The sequence below is a fragment of the Sus scrofa genome, chromosome 10, assembly GCF_000003025.6.
Source record: "Sus scrofa isolate TJ Tabasco breed Duroc chromosome 10, Sscrofa11.1, whole genome shotgun sequence".
Taxonomy (NCBI): Eukaryota; Metazoa; Chordata; class Mammalia; order Artiodactyla; family Suidae; genus Sus; species Sus scrofa.
Window position 1 is genome coordinate 33,962,797 of NC_010452.4, and position 17,958 is coordinate 33,980,754.

At 41.9% G+C, this 17,958-nt stretch overlaps 2 protein-coding genes across 5 annotated transcripts in view; one reads left to right on the forward strand and one right to left on the reverse strand.

Annotated features, from left to right (window-relative positions):
• Positions 1-13,355, forward strand: part of DDX58 (DExD/H-box helicase 58) — an 84,432-nt gene extending 71,077 nt beyond the window's left edge. Inside the window, exons 19-20 of one of the 4 annotated variants that reach the window (XR_002336113.1) lie at positions 6,052-6,186; positions 13,158-13,355. The gene's annotated coding sequence lies outside the window, so the exon portion shown is untranslated. Of the gene's footprint in view, positions 1-2,591; positions 2,802-3,739; positions 5,405-6,051; positions 6,187-13,157 lie in introns of those variants that run through there. The other 3 variants (XM_021064056.1, XM_021064055.1, XM_021064057.1) reach the window with 3 other exon arrangements.
• The window catches only part of ACO1 (aconitase 1), a 64,063-nt gene that overhangs the window by 24,964 nt on the left and 21,141 nt on the right, over positions 1-17,958 (reverse strand). The window contains exons 3-10 of the mRNA XM_003357729.3: positions 17,659-17,827; positions 15,055-15,192; positions 7,328-7,397; positions 7,039-7,222; positions 6,177-6,316; positions 3,754-3,925; positions 1,419-1,519; positions 360-476 (exon numbers count right to left, since the gene is read on the reverse strand). Of these exons, the coding sequence (XP_003357777.1) occupies positions 360-476; positions 1,419-1,519; positions 3,754-3,925; positions 6,177-6,316; positions 7,039-7,222; positions 7,328-7,397; positions 15,055-15,192; positions 17,659-17,827 (1,091 nt within the window). The remainder of the gene's footprint in view (positions 1-359; positions 477-1,418; positions 1,520-3,753; positions 3,926-6,176; positions 6,317-7,038; positions 7,223-7,327; positions 7,398-15,054; positions 15,193-17,658; positions 17,828-17,958) is intronic.

Here is a 17,958-nt window from a genome sequence, read left to right on the forward strand (position 1 = left end):
GATGAGGGCGTGCACATGGGGAAAGGACAGGCAGGCAGAGAATGGCCTCAATAGAAGTACAGTGGCTGGAAAAGCTTGAGTAAGTAGAATGAACACTGTGGTGAGAGTCCCGTGGAAAGTAGACATGCTTTGGAACAGCAGGGGTGAGTTGTGTTTGCAGGCAATCAAGCGCTCTAAGGAGGCTGTGTGGCTCTCAGCTAATGTGGGAAGCATCAAGGACTTGAGGATGGAGAGGAAACACCCTCCACACCAGGCTCCAGGAAGATTCTTCACTGAGGGGAGTAAGAAGAAGCCCACGTGCAAAGCCAGGGGTAGGGCAGGGTTGGGGAGGATTTCCACCCACCTCTTTGGGTCCCTACCTTGGCTCCAAGGCAGCTCTCAAAGTCCTTTTTCATGTCAGACACGGCAACTTTGTCCTGAGGTCTTTTGGGTCCACTGCAGCAAGGCACTACTGTTTTCAGGTCTAATTCTACAACCTGCCCACCCAAAAGAAAAGGAACCGTAGAACTGACATTATACCCACAAAGAAAAAACACAGCCATGCCAGAGTGTAAAACACCGCATCAGTAAAAGCTAAACTATCACGTTCAAAACCAAGGACGTCATGGTCCATTTTCACACTTAAGGGATGAATTTCCAAAGATCCAGACAAGCACTTTGGGGGTGGTGCGATACAGGCAGAAGCCTGGCCACCTCGCAGACCAGGGTGGGCACTGTGCCAAGTGTCTTCCACTTGCCCACCTTTGTAAACCAGCTCATGCGTCCTTTGTATTGTTTAAGTCTGAGATGGGCTTTCTACTGAAATGATAGATAAACCACTGTAATTTACTAAGATGACTTGGGGGCGGGGGTTGTGAAGCCATGATGTCATCAATTCCAGGAAGTGGGCCTAAGCCTAATTGAATATATTTTTTCCTCAAGGTAGTAACAAAACAAGGGCCCTACATCTAGTTTATCCTCTGATCTTGGCTCCAGAGGAAAATGTGGATTCGGTTTGCACCCTAGAAAATGAATAAGGATAAGTGTGTTGATGGATAAATCAGAACTAATTGACTGGCTCGCACCTGTTTTCATCTATAATAACAAAGAGCTTATCAGCCTTTAAATAGCTCCAGGCCTTCTAAACTCCTTCTCCAAAGGTCTTCCTTGGCTCCAAGGCAACTACACATGAGGAGTAAATTAAAAAGAGGGGAGCACACAATTCAAGCTAATGGTCAGGAAGATGGGAGATGTTATTTTGTCTATAATTCCTTATCTTTTTGACTTTTCGGCCTTTAACACCCTGTTCTTCTGTGATAACTTGGCAGTGTCTAATTTCCTACAAGCACACCCTCCCCCCCCCAAGAACAAACATTCACAACTAAAACCACAGCCTCCAGGAAGAGGAAACACATGTTTGGTGAAAGGCGCTCTCATACCTGGGCAAAGTCTGGGTCTTGAGAGGAGTCACTGAAATCCCGAAACATTCCCACAGCCTGAAGATACTTTTTAATATGCTTTACTTTATCTTCATCACGACCTAATGGCATTTTAAGAAGTAACAAATAACAGATATGAATATTTCCTGGTGAAACTAATGCCTTCCCCAACAACTGTACAAGCAGTGGGCATTTTATTAAACACCCAGAGCCCTGCTGATATTGCAGCTTTTGGGCGAATAGTCTAACTCTCCAGCTGATACTCCTGTGTTTATTGGAGGCCATTAACTTGATCTGCTGTCCTACCAAAGTGACCATTTCCTGAAGAAGATTCTGATCTCTCTTTGGTTATGGTGCTTTTTTTTTCTTTTTACCCTCGGCATATGGAAATTCCAGGCTAGGGGTCGGATCGGAGCTGCAGCTGCCGGCCTACACCATAGCCACAGCCACACCAGATCTGAGCCGCATCTACAACCTACACCACAGCTCACGGCAATGCTGGATCCCACAACATGCTGAGTGAGGCCAGGGATTGAACCTTCATCCTCATGGATACTATTCGGATTCGTTTCTGCTGAGCCACAACGGGAACGCCCTGGTTATGGTTCTTAATTAGGAGGATCCAGCATACCTCTTACGTATCTGCCTACCACTGGCCACAGACCCTCAGCATTCCACATTCTTGTTAAAACAGTAATCTTCCCATCTCCCACCACGCAGTCTCCTGCGCACCCAGCACTGTGTGTTAAACATTTATAGATGCACACAGTGACTTGAGAAGAGGAAATAACCTTCCCATGAAACACAGGCAGTACATGGCAGAACCAGTATCTGAACCTAAGTTTAAGTTCAAAGTCCTTACTCAGAATGCTGTGTCACAAGGATATGACCCTGAACACTATGCTGTTTCTTTCTTATCAAGGCCCTGGTTGCAGGAGATAATACGCATGGTTTGTTCAAAGGACGTGTATTCCTCCCATTTCTCTGACGGTTAAATAAGATTGTGTGAGAGCTTGATTCTTGGATCCACAACAAATCAGCATTTTTTTTTTGTTTGTTTGCCTGCTTGTTTTAACTGAACTGTAAAGTCATCAGCTTTCAGCATGGACTTTATAACAGATGACTATCTGGTCTTCGTTAACATGTTTATCATGACCTGTTCTTGGGCTCCAGTGTCATCACATCCCGTGTCATCTGCTCCAGGAAGAGGCACGGGAGAAATTTCTCATAGGTTTCAGTTTGAGAAAGGGTTCAACTTCCCCGAAACCATCTGTATCAATTCAAGAGATGTTACAGATTTGGTACCAGATCAGCAAGACATTCAGTGGCCACCTCTAAAGCTACAAACTAATCTTCTCTCCGGATGTATTTTGCAGCTTTCCCCTCCCCACCATCCTGTCCCTTCTCTCTTAAGGTGGCTCAGCGCTTTAATTGAGGGACAGAGGTAGAAAGTAGTGCTCTGATGCTCAGCATCCTATGAAACTTGATTTTTATTTATTTATTTTTGGTGTACTATGCTTTTTAACTTTTTTTTTTTTTTTAATTTTTGTTGTTGTTGTTGCTATTTCTTGGGCCGCTCCCGAGGCATATGGAGGTTCCCAGGCTAGGGGTCCAATCGGAGCTGTAGCCACCGGCCTACGCCAGAGCCACAGCAATGTGGGATCCACGCCGCGTCTGCAACCTACACCACAGCTCACGGCAACGCCGGATCCTTAACCCACTGAGCAAGGGCAGGGACCAAACCCGCAACCTCATGGTTCCTAGTCGGATTCGTTAACCACTGCGCCACGACGGGAATTCCAACATTAATTTGTTTTAAATGATTTTTATTTTTTCTTTTATAGTTGGTTAGTGTTCCGCTAATCTTCTACTGCACAGCAAAGTGACCTAGTCACACATACATATAGACATTCTTTTTCTCACATTATCCGCCGTCATGCTCCATCACGAGTAACTAGATACGGTCCCTGTGCTATACAGCAGGATCTCACTGCTTATCCACTGCAAATGCAATCGTTTGCATCTATTAACCCCAGATTCCCAGTCCATCCCACTCCCTCCCCCTCCCCTTTGGCAACCACAGGTCTCTTCTCCAAGTCCCTGAGTTTCTTTCCTGTGGAAAGGTTCATTTGTGTCATATATCAGATCCCAGATACAAGTGGTATCATATGGTATGCGTCTTTCTCTTTCTGACTGACTTCATTTGGTAAGAGAGTCTCTCGTTCCACCCATGTTGCCGCAAATGGCATCATTTTGTTCTTTTTTTATGGCTGAGTAGTATTAGCACCCATGAAACTTTAGAAAGGACCTTCTGTTTTCAGGGCTCTGCACTTACCTGTCTGCACCAGGTACTTGATACTGACTTCATCAACTGGGAAGAAGGCAGCGGTTGCTCCATACTCTGGACACATGTTGGCAATGGTGGCTCGGTCAGCAATGGATAGCTGGGCTACTCCTGGCCCGAAGAACTCAACAAACTTGCCCACAACCCCAACTTGGCGGAGGTGCTGAGCAACAGAACAACAGGAAAGTCTGAGACTTGATAAACCCTTATTTAAAACACCTTGCAATTCTCATAAACTAGCCTCGTGAGTCAACACAGATAATAAATTAGCCCAACATATTTTTGATTACTTTGAAAAATAAAACTTAAAAAAGTAATTCTAACTAAATACAGCATGGTATCCTGGCGTAGATCCTGGAATGGAAAAGAGACATTTCTGAAAAACTGGTGAAGTCTCTATTTAGTTAATAATGTCATACTAATGTTAGCTACTTCGCTTTCTGAAAAATGTCTGTGGTTGTGTAAGATGTTAACATCTGTGGAAGCTGGGAGAAAGGGAATAGGAGCTCTGTGTTGTCTTTACATCAACTCTCCTATAAATCTAAAATTCTGTCAAAAATTTCTTAAAAGACGGAGTTCCCATCATGACTCAGCAGAAATGAATCTGACTAGTATCCCTGACGATGAAGGTTTGATCCCTGGCCTTGCTCAGTGGATCAAGGATCCAGGGTTGCCATGAGCTGAGGTGTAGGTTGCAGACGTGGCTCAGATCTGGTGTTGCTGTGGCTGTGGTGTAGCCCATCAGCTACAGCTCCAAATCAACCCCTAGCCTGGGAACTTCCACATGCTGCGGGTGAGGCCCTAAAAAAAAAAAAAGAAAGAAAGAAAGAAAAAGTAATATCAAAACACAAATAATATTAAGAGTTTTGGAGTTTCCGTTGTAGTGCAGTGGAATGAACCCCACTGGTATCTATGAGGATGGGGGCTCTATCCCTGGCCTTGTTCAGTGGGTTAAGGATCCCAAGTTGCTGTAGCTGTGGTGTAGGCCAGCAGCTGTAGCTCCCAATTCAACTCCTAGCCTGGGAACTTCCATTTGCTACAAGTGCAGCTCTAAAAAGCAAAAAAAGAAAAAAAAAAAGCGTTTTTTTTTTTTTTTTTTAAATGAGAAACTTTCTTTCACTATAATCAGATAAAAGAAGTGCCTAGAAGTGCTAAAAATTAAATTCTTTCAACTTACATAAATTATGATTTGCACTTGTTGAGGATGCACATGCCTTGTTCTCAAGGGTATAATGAACAAATAAATATTCTGAACACTGGTATTCAAATGTAATCAAAAGATTCACACAGCCTGACACCTACCTCTTCTCCATACAAGCCATCAGCCAGGGCTGGGGCTTCAGTGACTGGCTTCGCCCTGCCTGAAATCAGTTTCGTAAAGTGTGGTCAACCACATGGACAAGCTCTTTTGATTATGTGGAGTTCTGCCAAATTTTGTGGGCAAAGCCTGTGTTATTCCACATTTGCAGAATGATGCAGACATCTCTGATGACCAATAGTGTTCAAATAAATCGAGTTCTGATCTCCATGAAGATTAAATCAACAGTACAGCATCTATCCCAAATACCTCAAACCTCCAAACTATACAACTACAAAAAAATGTACATTTGTGTGATAATAAAAAATTGTTTTGCTAATCTTCTTTCAGAGTGGAACTGCCTTCTTTTTACAAAGTGAGCAAATCTCTCTCACACACACACACGATTATTTCCTCAAGGGCAAAAGAAAAAAAAAAAAAAACTAATACTTTCCAACTTGAAGAAACATCTGTTATAATAATGTAACTTACAATACAGAGAATGGAATAAAAAAAGTAAACAATAATTCATGGAAAGAGTTATGTATAAAGAAGAAACTGCATGGAAAAAATGTAGTAGAAGTATAAACATATGCATGGAAACGATTTCTTACAGCCTCAGGATAGTGATTATTTCTAGGAATGAGGAGAGTCGCCTTAGCCATAAATATTACACTTTACTTCTGAAAAAATATACATACAGAGAGAGCTCTGAAGGAAATACAGCAAAATGTTACCATCTGTTAAGTCTACGTGGTGGGCATATAAATGTCATTTTAACTTCTGTGTACTTAAACTATTTCCCAATTTCAAAAAAAAAATTTTTTAAAGAAGAAGATCCATGTAGCCATAGAAGAGTAAAATGAACATAATGATCTAAATCTTTAACCACTATGCCACGGTGTGGCCATAAAAAGAAAAAAAAAAAACAAACAAAACCCAAACAAAACAAACTTAACCACAGTTCTCCTCTTATCTCATATCTTTTAAAGTCATCAATGTGCTGTCTCCAAGCATTTCTAGAGCACATGGAAACCAAGAGAGACTCCAGCATGTGCTTCCTCTCTGTTTGTCACTGTGACTCTCTAAGACCACAGAAGAGACAACACATTGTTACCTTGGTGATGGTGAGTACGATGTCAGTGGATGTTACCAGGGGGTGGGGATTTCCCATCAGCTTGTAGCCAATCACCTGAGGAAGCACCATGCTGATTGGCTGGCCCAGCATGACAGCTTCTGCTTCGATACCACCCACACCTGTAAAGAAAGGCATGTCAGAAATACTTCATTACTCCTCACTCTATGCTTCAGGCATACATAGTTCAGTGTCATTAACAAGTAGTCAACCCAGTATTACTAGTATAGAGTTAAGTTTCCTTTTCTCTATCCCTCTACAGAATTTTTTTTTAACAAATGTTTCTCAAACTGTGGTCCTCTAGACACCTGTATCAAAATCCCCATGATTGCACACTAAAGAGTGTGATTCAGGAGTCTCTATTTTTAATAAACGCCCTATAAGTGATTTTCACTTATTCTAATACCAGTTATGCCAGTTCATTCTTCCAGACATTATACTGAGTTTCTAGGAGGCATGAGACACTTTTCTGGGTGCTAGAAATACAGCAGTAAACAAAGCAAAAACACGTCTTCCATATTTGTGGTGACTCAAATTCATGGTGCTGGGATGTATTGCATCCAAGTAAATCAAGGTACATGCCGGAGTTCCTATCGGGACTCAGCAGAAACAAATCTGACTAGCATCCACGAGGACTTGGATTCTCTTCCTGGCCCTGCGCAGTGGGTTAATAAGGATCTGGCATTGCCGTGAGCTGTGGTGTAGGTTGGCGGCTACAGCTCCCATTCGACCCCTAGCCTGGGAACCTCCGTATGCCATGAGTGCGGGCCTAAAAAGACAAAAAAAATCAAGGTGTATGCCATAGAACAGCATGTGTGGAACAGGAACCCAGAAGAATACTCACCCCAACCGAGAATACCCAAACCATCAATCATGGTAGTGTGTGAATCTGTGCCCACAAGGCTGTCCGGGTAATAATATCCATCCTGATCAAACACCACTCTTGCCAAATACTCCAGATTCACCTGGTGGATGATTCCCGAGCCAGGAGGAATAATCCGCATGTTGCGAAAAGCCTGAGAGCCCCACTAGGATCAAAGAATGGGAAGAACACTATGAATGCCCGGCTCATCTTTACATAGCTCACCCCCACACATAAAGAATTGACCAGTGGAGCCAGACTCTGTCCATACCTTTAAAAATTCAAATCGTTCTCTATTTCTTTCAAATTCCAGGTCTTGATTCTTCTGTAAACTGTCTGCCCTGGTAGAGAGAAAAGCTAAATGTATAAACTCGAAGGCTTAAAATGTTACTGGTCAAATTTATTGCTGATACAAACAAGATGGCAATTTCATGTGCAGGGTGGCTAGGTGGTATTATGCATTCAGGAAAGGAAAGGAGAGGTAATTAAAGAAAGTAAAAAATCATTATTTGGTTCAAGTGATCCTTACAATGCCTTTAAACATGGTGGGAAGAAAATATTAAATGAATCTGGGTTAAAACTAATTTAATCATAGTCTCATTCTTAGGAGCAGACTCAAACATTGATGATGACAGTGGCAGTTTAAGTATTTAAAGAAGGCTTCTTCCTGTGCTCCTTTCTCATCTGTGACCTTGTTACCAACACCTCTCTGAGCTGAGCCATGTCTGGGCTGGCATTTTAATCTGTTTATGTTGGGAGACAGGGAACTAGTGACACCAGGGGGCAGAGGAATTTATCGAATCACAACCTCCTATCTTTCAAACGGAGGTTGATGAGAAGGATGGTGCCACCCAAGAAGATCTGTAAAGCCCAGAATATATGTCCAGGTTTGCTCAAAGTCAGTCAGTCCATCAGGACTGATGTGGACCACGCAGGGCATTGGGAAGCTTTCCCAGAGTATCTCTAATCAAACTACATGGCCTTGAGTTAAGGCGGAATTAGACAGAGTTGCAACTTTGCATATTGAGCACAAAGGAACATTTGTAAACCATGTGGTATGGATTGAGTAAACACAGGAAAGGATGGTAACATTAATAGCTAGGAACCAAGTCAGGAGTTCCCATCTGGTTCAGTGGAAACAAATCCAACTAGGAACCATGAGGTTGTGGGTTCCATCCCTGGCCTCAGTCAGTGGGTTAAGGATCTGGTGTTGCCGTGAGCTGTGGTGTAGATCAAAGATGTGGCTCAGATCTGATGTTGTTGTGGCTGTGGTGTAGGCTGGTAGCTCCAATTGGACCCCTAGCCTGGGAACCTCCATATGCCATGAGTGCGGCCCTAAAAAGCAAAAAACAAAAACAAAAACCCCCAAGTCAGACTTCACTAACTGATAGTTAACTCTTACTGACATTACTAGGAATCAGCCACTTTAGGGAATTCCCTGGTGGAGCAGGGGTTAGGAATTGGTGCTTTGATCTCTGGTCTGGGAACTGTGATCCAGCATCAAGACCCTGCACTCGTGGCTGAATAAATAAATAAATACTTTACATTTACTTTCTCATTTAGTCTTCAAAATAACCCTCTGAGTTAGGCATGACTCATAGCCACATTTTTCAAAAGAGGAAACTGAGCGACAGAGAGGGTAAGAAACTTGGTCAGGACCACACAGCTAGTAAATGGTGGAAGTGGAGCTGAAATCCAGGCAGTCTGATTCCAGAGCTGATGCTCTAAGTCCCTGTTCCACACTGCCCCTCTGTAGTAGTAGTTACAGCATCTGTAGCAGGAATGGCTCCCGTGGTGATGACGACTGCCATAGTAACAATAATGGCAGAAGCCAAAGTGCAGGATTGCAGGTTATGTCATATAGGTTCTGAGTGCTTAACGCACAGGTACTCATTCAGTCATTAACAACCCCTCTCATAGGTAGTACGATTACGCCTCATATAGAAGAGGAAGCTGTGGCACAGGAAGAGAAATTTTCCAAGGTCACACACTTGTAAATGACAGAGCCGTCCCTGAACCCAGATCTGACTGGTCTTGGAGCCTCTACCTTAACCAGCATACCCACCTTCTTCCCTCATTAATGACCTACTGAGCCTACCTTGTGCCACATGCCGGGTGTACAATGGTGCACAAGAGGCCTGTGCATCGCCCAGCTGGAGCTCAGAGCCTGGCAAGAGACACAGAGCAGCAACCAGGCATCTGTGAATGTGACCATCAGTGTTTTGATACGGAAAGTGCTGGGTGCTGTGGGAACACTCAGGAAGGGCCATGATCTCGGACCAGGGAGCCAGGGATGCCTTCTAGAAGGAAATGACATCAGGGTAGTCTGGAGGGTGAGGGGGAGTCCACCACATAAAAATGGGTAGGCACTCCTTAAGAAAAGGACTGGAGGCACTTATTATTTACTCTACAGAAACACGTTCAGCTACCACTTGGATTTTTTTCTTTTTCTCTTGATGTGAATATTCTTCCAGATAAGTGACAGTTGCTTTGACGGAATTAATTCATGAGAGGACTTTAGAGAATGGGCCAAATCTGGCCTAAACCTGTTTATATTTGGCTCTCAAGCAAAGAGTATTTTTAAAAATTTTAAAGGTTGAAAAAAAAATATGTGAACAGAGACAGTAGGTGGCCAGGAAAACTAAAGTATTTGGTACTGGCCATTTGCAGTAAAAGTTTGCCCATCCCTGACATGGAGAAGGAATGTCTGTGACTGCGGGTACATGTTAGAGAAAAGTAAGAGAGAGGAATTCCCATCGTGGCTCAGCAGAAACAAATCTGGCTAGCATCCGTGAGGACGCAGGCTCGATCCCTGGTCTTGCTCAGTGGGTCAAGGATCTGGTGTTGCCATGAGCTGTGGGGTAGGTTGCAGACGTGGTTCGGATCTGGCATTGCTGTGGTTGTGGCATAGGCCAGCAGCTATAGCTCCAATTTGACCCCTAGCTTGGGAACCTCTATATGCCGTGGGTGCGGCCCTAAAAAGACCAAAAAAAAAAAAAAAGAAAAAAAATAAAAAAGAAAGGGAAGTAAGAGAACTAGAGGAGAGAGCTGGGTGGCACGAGGTAGCTGTTCTGACCTCTGATGTGACCCCCCGATCAGCAGCCCCTGTGGACCCTCTGCACCAGAGGGAGCCACTCTTCCTTGTTCTCATCTCCACCTTCTCACCAATACACTGAGGGCTGCATCCCTCCAGTGCCCACCTTTCTCTTCAGGTCCACGTCCATATTTCCAGTGTATCCTGCAGCAGGACCATCTTGGGCATCACACACTCAACAGGTCAAACCCTGCCGCATGACCTTCTTTCCTAAATCTCCTCCTCATCCCTGTCCGTCCATCTCTCATCTGAAGACCTCCTCTTGAGCCAATTAGTACCTACAGCTATCAAAGTGTTTATTCCAGAAACAGATTCCTCACTAGATTCTCTCTCAGGCTAGTCAACCCATCTTTTGTACTGTCACCAGAATTGGTTTTCCAAAATATAGACTGTCTCAACCCATCCTGAATCTACCAGTGGATCCCTTTTCTTAATAAAGTGCAAATCCTTTGCCTTAAAAAACAAGATCGGAGTTCCCGTCGTGGCTCAGTGGTTAATGAATCCCACAAGGAACCATGAGGTTGCGGGTTCGATCCCTGGCCTTGCTCAGTGGGTTAAGGATCTGGCATTGCTGTGAGCTGTGGTGTAGGTCGCAGATGCGGCTCAGTTGGATCTGGGTTGCTGTGGCTGTGGTGTAGGCCGGCGGCTACAGCTCTGATTAGACCCCAGCCTGAGAACCTCCATATGCCGCGGGTGCAGCCCTAGAAAAAGACAAAAAAAAAAAATAATAATAATAAAATAAAAGTCCACAACCAACTAGCCTCACCTAACTGTCTGACCCTTGCTGTCCCATGGAAACAAGGGTGCTAATGTTTAGAAAAAACAGGGCCTCCAGTCTGTCCTGACTTCCTTTACAGGCCCTCTCCCATCCTCCAATCCAAACTTTCAGCTTCAACCACACTGTGGTCCTTGTAGATTTTTCTATTACTTAGATCTTTCCTAAGTTCATCCAGTCTGGTGAGCATTTAATAAGGTCTCTGAGGAGTTCCCCTGTGGCCTAGTGGTTAAGGATTTGGCATTGTCACTGCTATGGCTTGGGTTCCATTGCTGGCCCAGGAACTTCTGCATGCTGCAGTCATGGACAAAAAAAAAAAAAAAAGAAAATGAAAAAGATCTCTCAAAGTGACTAGTCTCACAGACTAAAGCGGAAATTTCTCTTTACTTAAAATTTTAAATCAGATTTGGATGTAGTTCGAAGTTCTGGAGTATTACAGTTAATGGTTCTTCAGAAATACTCATGAAGTCTGGTCAGAAACTGTTATGATATTCTTGTTGGGATTCCTTTTTAAAAGGTTATTTCTAAGATAACTTTGTAAAACATAACAATAATGCATTAACTATTGATAATTTTAGATCCTCAATTCCTAAAGATGGGGTGAGGCCAATTAATGTTATTCAAACCAAGGAAAGAGCTTAGAAATACTTAGAAAATTCACCATCACCCCTTACCCAGTTTTTCTAGTTCATTTCTGGAAACAGCTGGACATAAGCCTATAGCGCACAGTTCCACAAAAGTTGAGACATAGCACATTTAATTTCTTACAAAAATGAGGAAAGAGACTGGGAGGTCAAATTGCAAAATCAAACTCAAGAAATAAGCAAAAAAAAACTACCAATGAAAATACTTCTAAAAGAAATATTTCTCTAGTTAAAAAAAATGTTTGCTAAATTTGGATATCATTTTGGATCGAGTTCATCCCTGGACTTTGCTGTTTTCCTTATAATGTTTTTAGTATTACAGTGTAGATGAAAAAGACCTATACAAAACTGAAACCAGAGTTAATAATGGGTGTCAACGTTTAAAGAGGAAAAAGTCACAGTGAACTGGTGATGACTCAGATTCTTTACCTGCTTAATCATCAGGAGCTTTTTGAGTTTTGAGTCAGCCTTTAGACATTAAAACAATTACAGTTCTGGCTCCACCAGAACTTCCAAGGAAATAAGGTCAATCCATCAAGACCAATGAGAGTTTTTCCAAAAAGATAAAGTTGCCCATGACTTTGTGAGGCTACTTTTTATAATTGCTGAAGTGGGACTTCAGGGAACATGTTTACTCTCCAGTAGGGTAACAGTTTCTGTGTGTGTGTGTGTGTATTTGTCTTTTGTCCTTTTAGGGCCACACCCATGGCATAGGGAGGTTCCCAGGCTAGGGGTCTCATCGGAGCTGTTGCCGCTGGCCTACGCCAGAGCCACAGCAACGTGGGATCTGAGCTGTGTCTGCAACCTACACCACAGCTCATGGCAGTGCTGGATCCTTAACCCACCAAGTGAGGCCAGGGATTGAACCAGTAACCTCATGGTTCCCAGTCGGATTTGTTTCTGCTGCACCACGACGGGAACTCCAGTTTGTGTATATATTTTTAACTCTTCCCTTTGAAATCAGAACATTAATAAAAGTTTCCTAAGGATGAGTTTTAGAGTCCAAAGCAAAGCAAAGAGCTGGCAAGTATCCAGGCTACTTGTTCCAAGAAATGTAAATTCAGGGGACAAAGCAGATTCCTCTCTATTCCTGAATTTCTCTGGTCTGGCTATTGGCAACATTAATTTGAAAATGACCAGTTTCTCCATTTCTCTTGAGGCTATAATGGAACCCACTTAAGAAAGCAAATGAAAGTTTATTTTTTTCCTTCAAGTAGGTTTGTTTCATAATCTTAAAAAACTTTCTATTGTAAAAATAACAGCTTCTTTTGGAAAAATAGAATAGGTACAATTGCTTAGCAGTTTGACACTTCTTTCCAGTTTTTTGATCTCTGCCAAGCTTTTCATGTAGCTGAGATCATTGTATACATGCAATTTATACCTGGCTCATTGAGCTATGATGTGAGCATGTTCTGACTGTCATTAAGCACATAGATACAACTGTAAAGGTTACCTAATAATTCACTTTAAGAACATACCATCATTTAATAAATCACTCTCCTTTGTAAATGAACCCTTAGAATGCTTCCAGGTTTTTATTATAAATAATATGTTAATGTTTAATCATTAAGCTTTCTCTGAATTTCAGATATCTACAAATGGTATGGTTAGAAGTGGAAATTCGAGGACAAAGGATATGGCGGTTTCTAAGCATCTTACATGTACCTTGCTTTCATCATTTCTAATCTGCAATGCTACCAACGGTTTTTCCCTCACGACACCTTTATAATTAACCATGTTTGCTTTCTAATCTTAACTATGTTGATAAAAGAAAATGGTATCTTAAGGATTGAATTGACTTTTTTATCACTTGTAAAGTTGAAAAGGCTTTATATACTGTTTACTGTCTGCATTTCCATTCATTGTAGAATGTGCACCTGTCCATTTATCTGCTGGGTTTTACTATGTGTGCTTTTTTCTTTTAAGATGGATTACATATGTTCTTTATATATTAAGGATATTAATTCTTTGTCATAGCTGTTGAAAAGGTTTTTCAAGTTCTCTCCTGTTAAACTGTAATCATTAAAGTTTCCCTTGTGCCTCAGCAGAAATGAATCCAACTAGTATCCATGAGGATGTGGGTTCGATCCCTGGCCTTATTCAGTGGGTTAACAATCTGGTGCTGCCATGAGCTGTGGTGTAGGTGGCAGACACGGCTTGGATCCGAGTTGCTGTGCTGTAGTGTAGGCCAACAGCTGTAGGTCTGAATTGACCCCTAGCCCAGGAACTTCCATATGCTACATGCGCTGCCCTAAAAAGCAAAAAAAAAAAAAAAAAAGTAAGTCATTAACTCTATAGATTTTTTTTTTTAACTTTGTTTCATTCATTGCATCTAAATTTAGAAAGGTCTTTCTCATCAAGACATATAATTAAATTTTCTTTAAATTTTTGATGAATTAATTTTTAAAATATTAGTGCTTTAAATCACATATTAAAGCACTGCTCTCTCTACCAAATAAATTTTCCTAGCATTGTATGCAGAACAGTTATTTCTAACCAAGTTCTATCTAAAGTTGATCATTTTATTTGGTTGTACTTCTAGCTTAAGACATTAGCCTTCTAGCAGTACCTGGTTGCCCTCCCTCTTTCCAAAGCCTTGTGTGATCTTGTAGTTACTGGAGTGTACTCCTCCATCCCTGACTTTGGGCTGTTTGACTTGCTCTGATGAATGCCATTGTGAATAGAAGTGATCCTGTGTCAGTCCTCATCAAGGCCTTAAAAGATACTGCAGGTGCCCCCTTGCCCTCTTGAACCTCTGTGATCACCCATCAACTGCTTCTCCTTCAGCCCCCACACAGAAATGGAGCAGTCCAAGTGCCCTGCAGATGTGCAGTGTGTAGAGTCAACCCAGCCAGGGCTGGATGAAGCACAGCTGCCCAGCTGTGCTCCACTTAGACCAGCTAACCTCCCAACCAACTTGTACATGTGTAAGAAATACACTCTTGTTGGCTACTGTCATTGGTAGGATTGGTAGGTTGTTGATAGGATTTTGGCAGGAAGAGAGAAGTGGATATTCCAAACAATAGAAAGAACAAAGGAAAAGAATGGGAAAGACATTTTGGACACCTGCATGCAGAGACAGAAGATGGCCAGATATGCAATAGTTGCTTGGGATCAAAAAAAAAAAAAAGAACCACTGGTAAAAAAGAAACAAAAAAACAAGCCCAGACTCAACTCAGATACATACTTGATTGACAAGCCCTCATGGTAGAAATTTGTATATGTGTTTTTCACCCAAACCTCAAGCTTAAACACAGGCTGCATCCACCCAAGAAGTAAAAAGGAAAAAAAAACATTAAAAAAATTTCACCTGTCTCACTAAAAAAAAATTTAAGGGGAAAATATATGTAAAGTTTGAGTTTTCCTGAATATAGTTTTTAAAGGTTTTCTTCTTTTATTTAACTACATATACACACACAAAAGAAAATTATACTCCAGGATTTTGCACAAAGCAGACAACCCAAGTATTCACCCTAAACTCTTACCTTCTGTTGAAATCAACCTGGATAGAATGATCAATGACGAGGTCAGCGGGACAGACAGGGTTTATTTTCTCTGGATTTCCTCCTAACTTTTTCACAGCATCACGCATGGCAGCAAAGTCAACCACAGCTGGCACACCGCTGAGAAAACAGAATTAAGCAGGAAATAAATCTCTTAAACATGCGTCACGAATTTTCTTCAGCTTTTACCTGATAATACTGATCAATATTGATAATACTGGCAATGGGCCTTTCTCTTCAGTGGGGCTAACAACGGATGAGTTAGAAAAGTGAAAGTTTCTCAATACATTTTCCTGAGCAGAAATACTATCAGCAATAAATGCCACAACCAAGTGATATTTCTACAGGCAGTTTTATCCCTGCAGTAAAGTTAACAACCAGTACAGTCTAAACAGAGAAACTGTGCAAAGACTCTGGACCTTTTTCTGCCATCACTGTTCCCCGTTCCCATGGAGGGGTGACAAAGACCTGGACGAGATACTTGGATCACACCCTTCAATTTCAAACCCAGTTTAAAGGAATGGATCTAATTCAGAAAAGTAGGCTGTGAATCACATTTAGACTAAGTGAATCCTTTCTGTTATATTGGACAATAAAATGTGGGTGATCTTGTCTTGAAAAATGAAATTTGAAAATGAAAAGGTACAGACCTACAGACCAATTGAACAGAACAGAGAACCCAGAAATAAACCCAGACACCTATGGTCAATTCATCTTTGACAAAGGAGGCAAGAGCATAAAATGGGAAAAAAGTCTTTTTAGCAACTGTTGCTGGGAAACCTGGACAGCTGCATGTAAATCAGTGAAACTAGAACACAGCCTCACACCACGCACGAAAATAAACTCAAAATGGCTTAAAGACTTAAATATAAGACAAGACACCATCAAACTCCTGGAAGAGAACACAGGCAAAACATTTGCTGACGTCAGCCTTACAAATGTTTCCTCAGGTCAGTCTCCCAAAGCAATAAAACAAAAGCAAAAATAAACCAGTGGGACCTAATCAAACTGAAAAGCTTTTGCATAGCAAAGGAAACCAAAAAGAAAACAAAAAGATAACTTACAGAATGGGAGAAAGTAGTTTCAAATGATGCAGCTGACAAGGGCCTAATCTCTAAAATATACGAACAACTTATACAACTCAACAGCAAAAAAGCCAACAACCCGATTAAAAAATGGGCAAAAGACCTGAATAGACATTTCTCCAAGGATGACATACAGATGGCCAACAAGCACATGAAAAAATGCTCAACATCACTGATCATTAGAGAAATGCAAATCAAAACTACCATGAGATACCACCTCACACCAGTCGGAATGGCCATCATTAATAAGTCCACAGACAACAAATGCTGGAGGGGGTGTAGACAAAAGGGATCCTCCTCCACTGCTGGTGGGAATGTAAGCTTGTACAACCACTATGGAGAACAGTATGGAGATACTTTAGAAAACTATACCTAGAACTACCATATGACCCAGCAATCCCACTCTTGGGCATATACCTGGACAAAACTTGCCTTGGAAAAGATACATGCACCCACATGTTCATTGCAGCACTATTCACAATAGCCAAGACAAGGAAACAACCTAAATGTCCATTGACAGATAAATGGATTAAGATGTGGTATATATTCACAATGTAAAACTACTCAGCCATAAAGAAGAACAAAATAATGCTATTTGTAGCAGCATGGATGGAACTAGAGACTCTCATCCTGTGTGAAGTAAGTCAGAAAGAGAAAGACAAATACCTTATGATATCGCTTATATCTGGAATCTAATATACAGCACAGATGAACCTTTCCACAGAAAAGAAACTCATGGGCTTGGAGAATAGACTTGTGGTTGCTGTGGGGGAGGAGGAGAGAGTGGGAGGGACTAGGAGCTTGGGGTTAATAGATGCAAACTATTGCCTTTGTAATGGATTAGCAATGAGATCCCGCTGTATAGCTCTTGGAACTATGTCTAGTCACTTACTATGGAGCATGATAATGTGAGAAAACAGAATGTGTACATGTATGTGTAACTGGGTCACCATGCTGTACAGTATAAAAAATTAATAATATATTGGGGAAATTAAAAAAAAATAAATAAAAGACATTGAAAATGTAGTGTCTCAAAATGAGGCTGTGATGGGGAGCAGGTCCTGGGACAAGCAAGATGTGAGCAGAGGCCTAAGAGCAGCAGATGGGGCCTGGTGACCTCCATGTCCCCCCTCAAGTGAGCCACATTCAAGGACAGTGGTTTGAAACCTGGCTCCCTGGGGGAGAGGACAGAGGGGAGAAAGATTCCAAGATAGCTCTACTCCATGCCGTTTCTTTCAACTCTCGCTAGTGTACTTGGGACTCAGATCTTCAGGACCAAGGACAGTGACCTTTGCCATTGGAAAAACTGGTGTGAGTACCATTCCGACTTGCCTTGAGGTTCTCTCCTGCTGTCTGGGATGACTGCCCCCTTTTGCTCTCAGATGTTGGGTGAAAAATTATATAGTCACTGACTTTGTTTTTGTTTTTGTTCTTAAAAAGCTTTCTCTAGAGGGTGACAGGGGAGGCAGAGAAGAAGAGAGTGAAGGGACATTAGGCTCACGTAAAGTCCTGCAGGATGACTCGGGCAGGCTTAAACGGTACTTCTATGTTCTCATGCTGCAACACATTCCAATTCAGGATATTTTCCACGTCATCTTTCTTCACCAAAAATTGATCACAGTTCCTAATGGCTGCCTCCAGGAGAACTCTGATAGAAAATGGTAAGCGTCCTAGGAGTAAAGGAGAAAGCATCAGGAAACAAACAAATACCATGAGACATCTCATTATAAGAGCTCTTTAAAGCCAGTCTCTATACATAATTGACACAAAGCATCATGCTGTTCTTCCAATAGATAAAGGA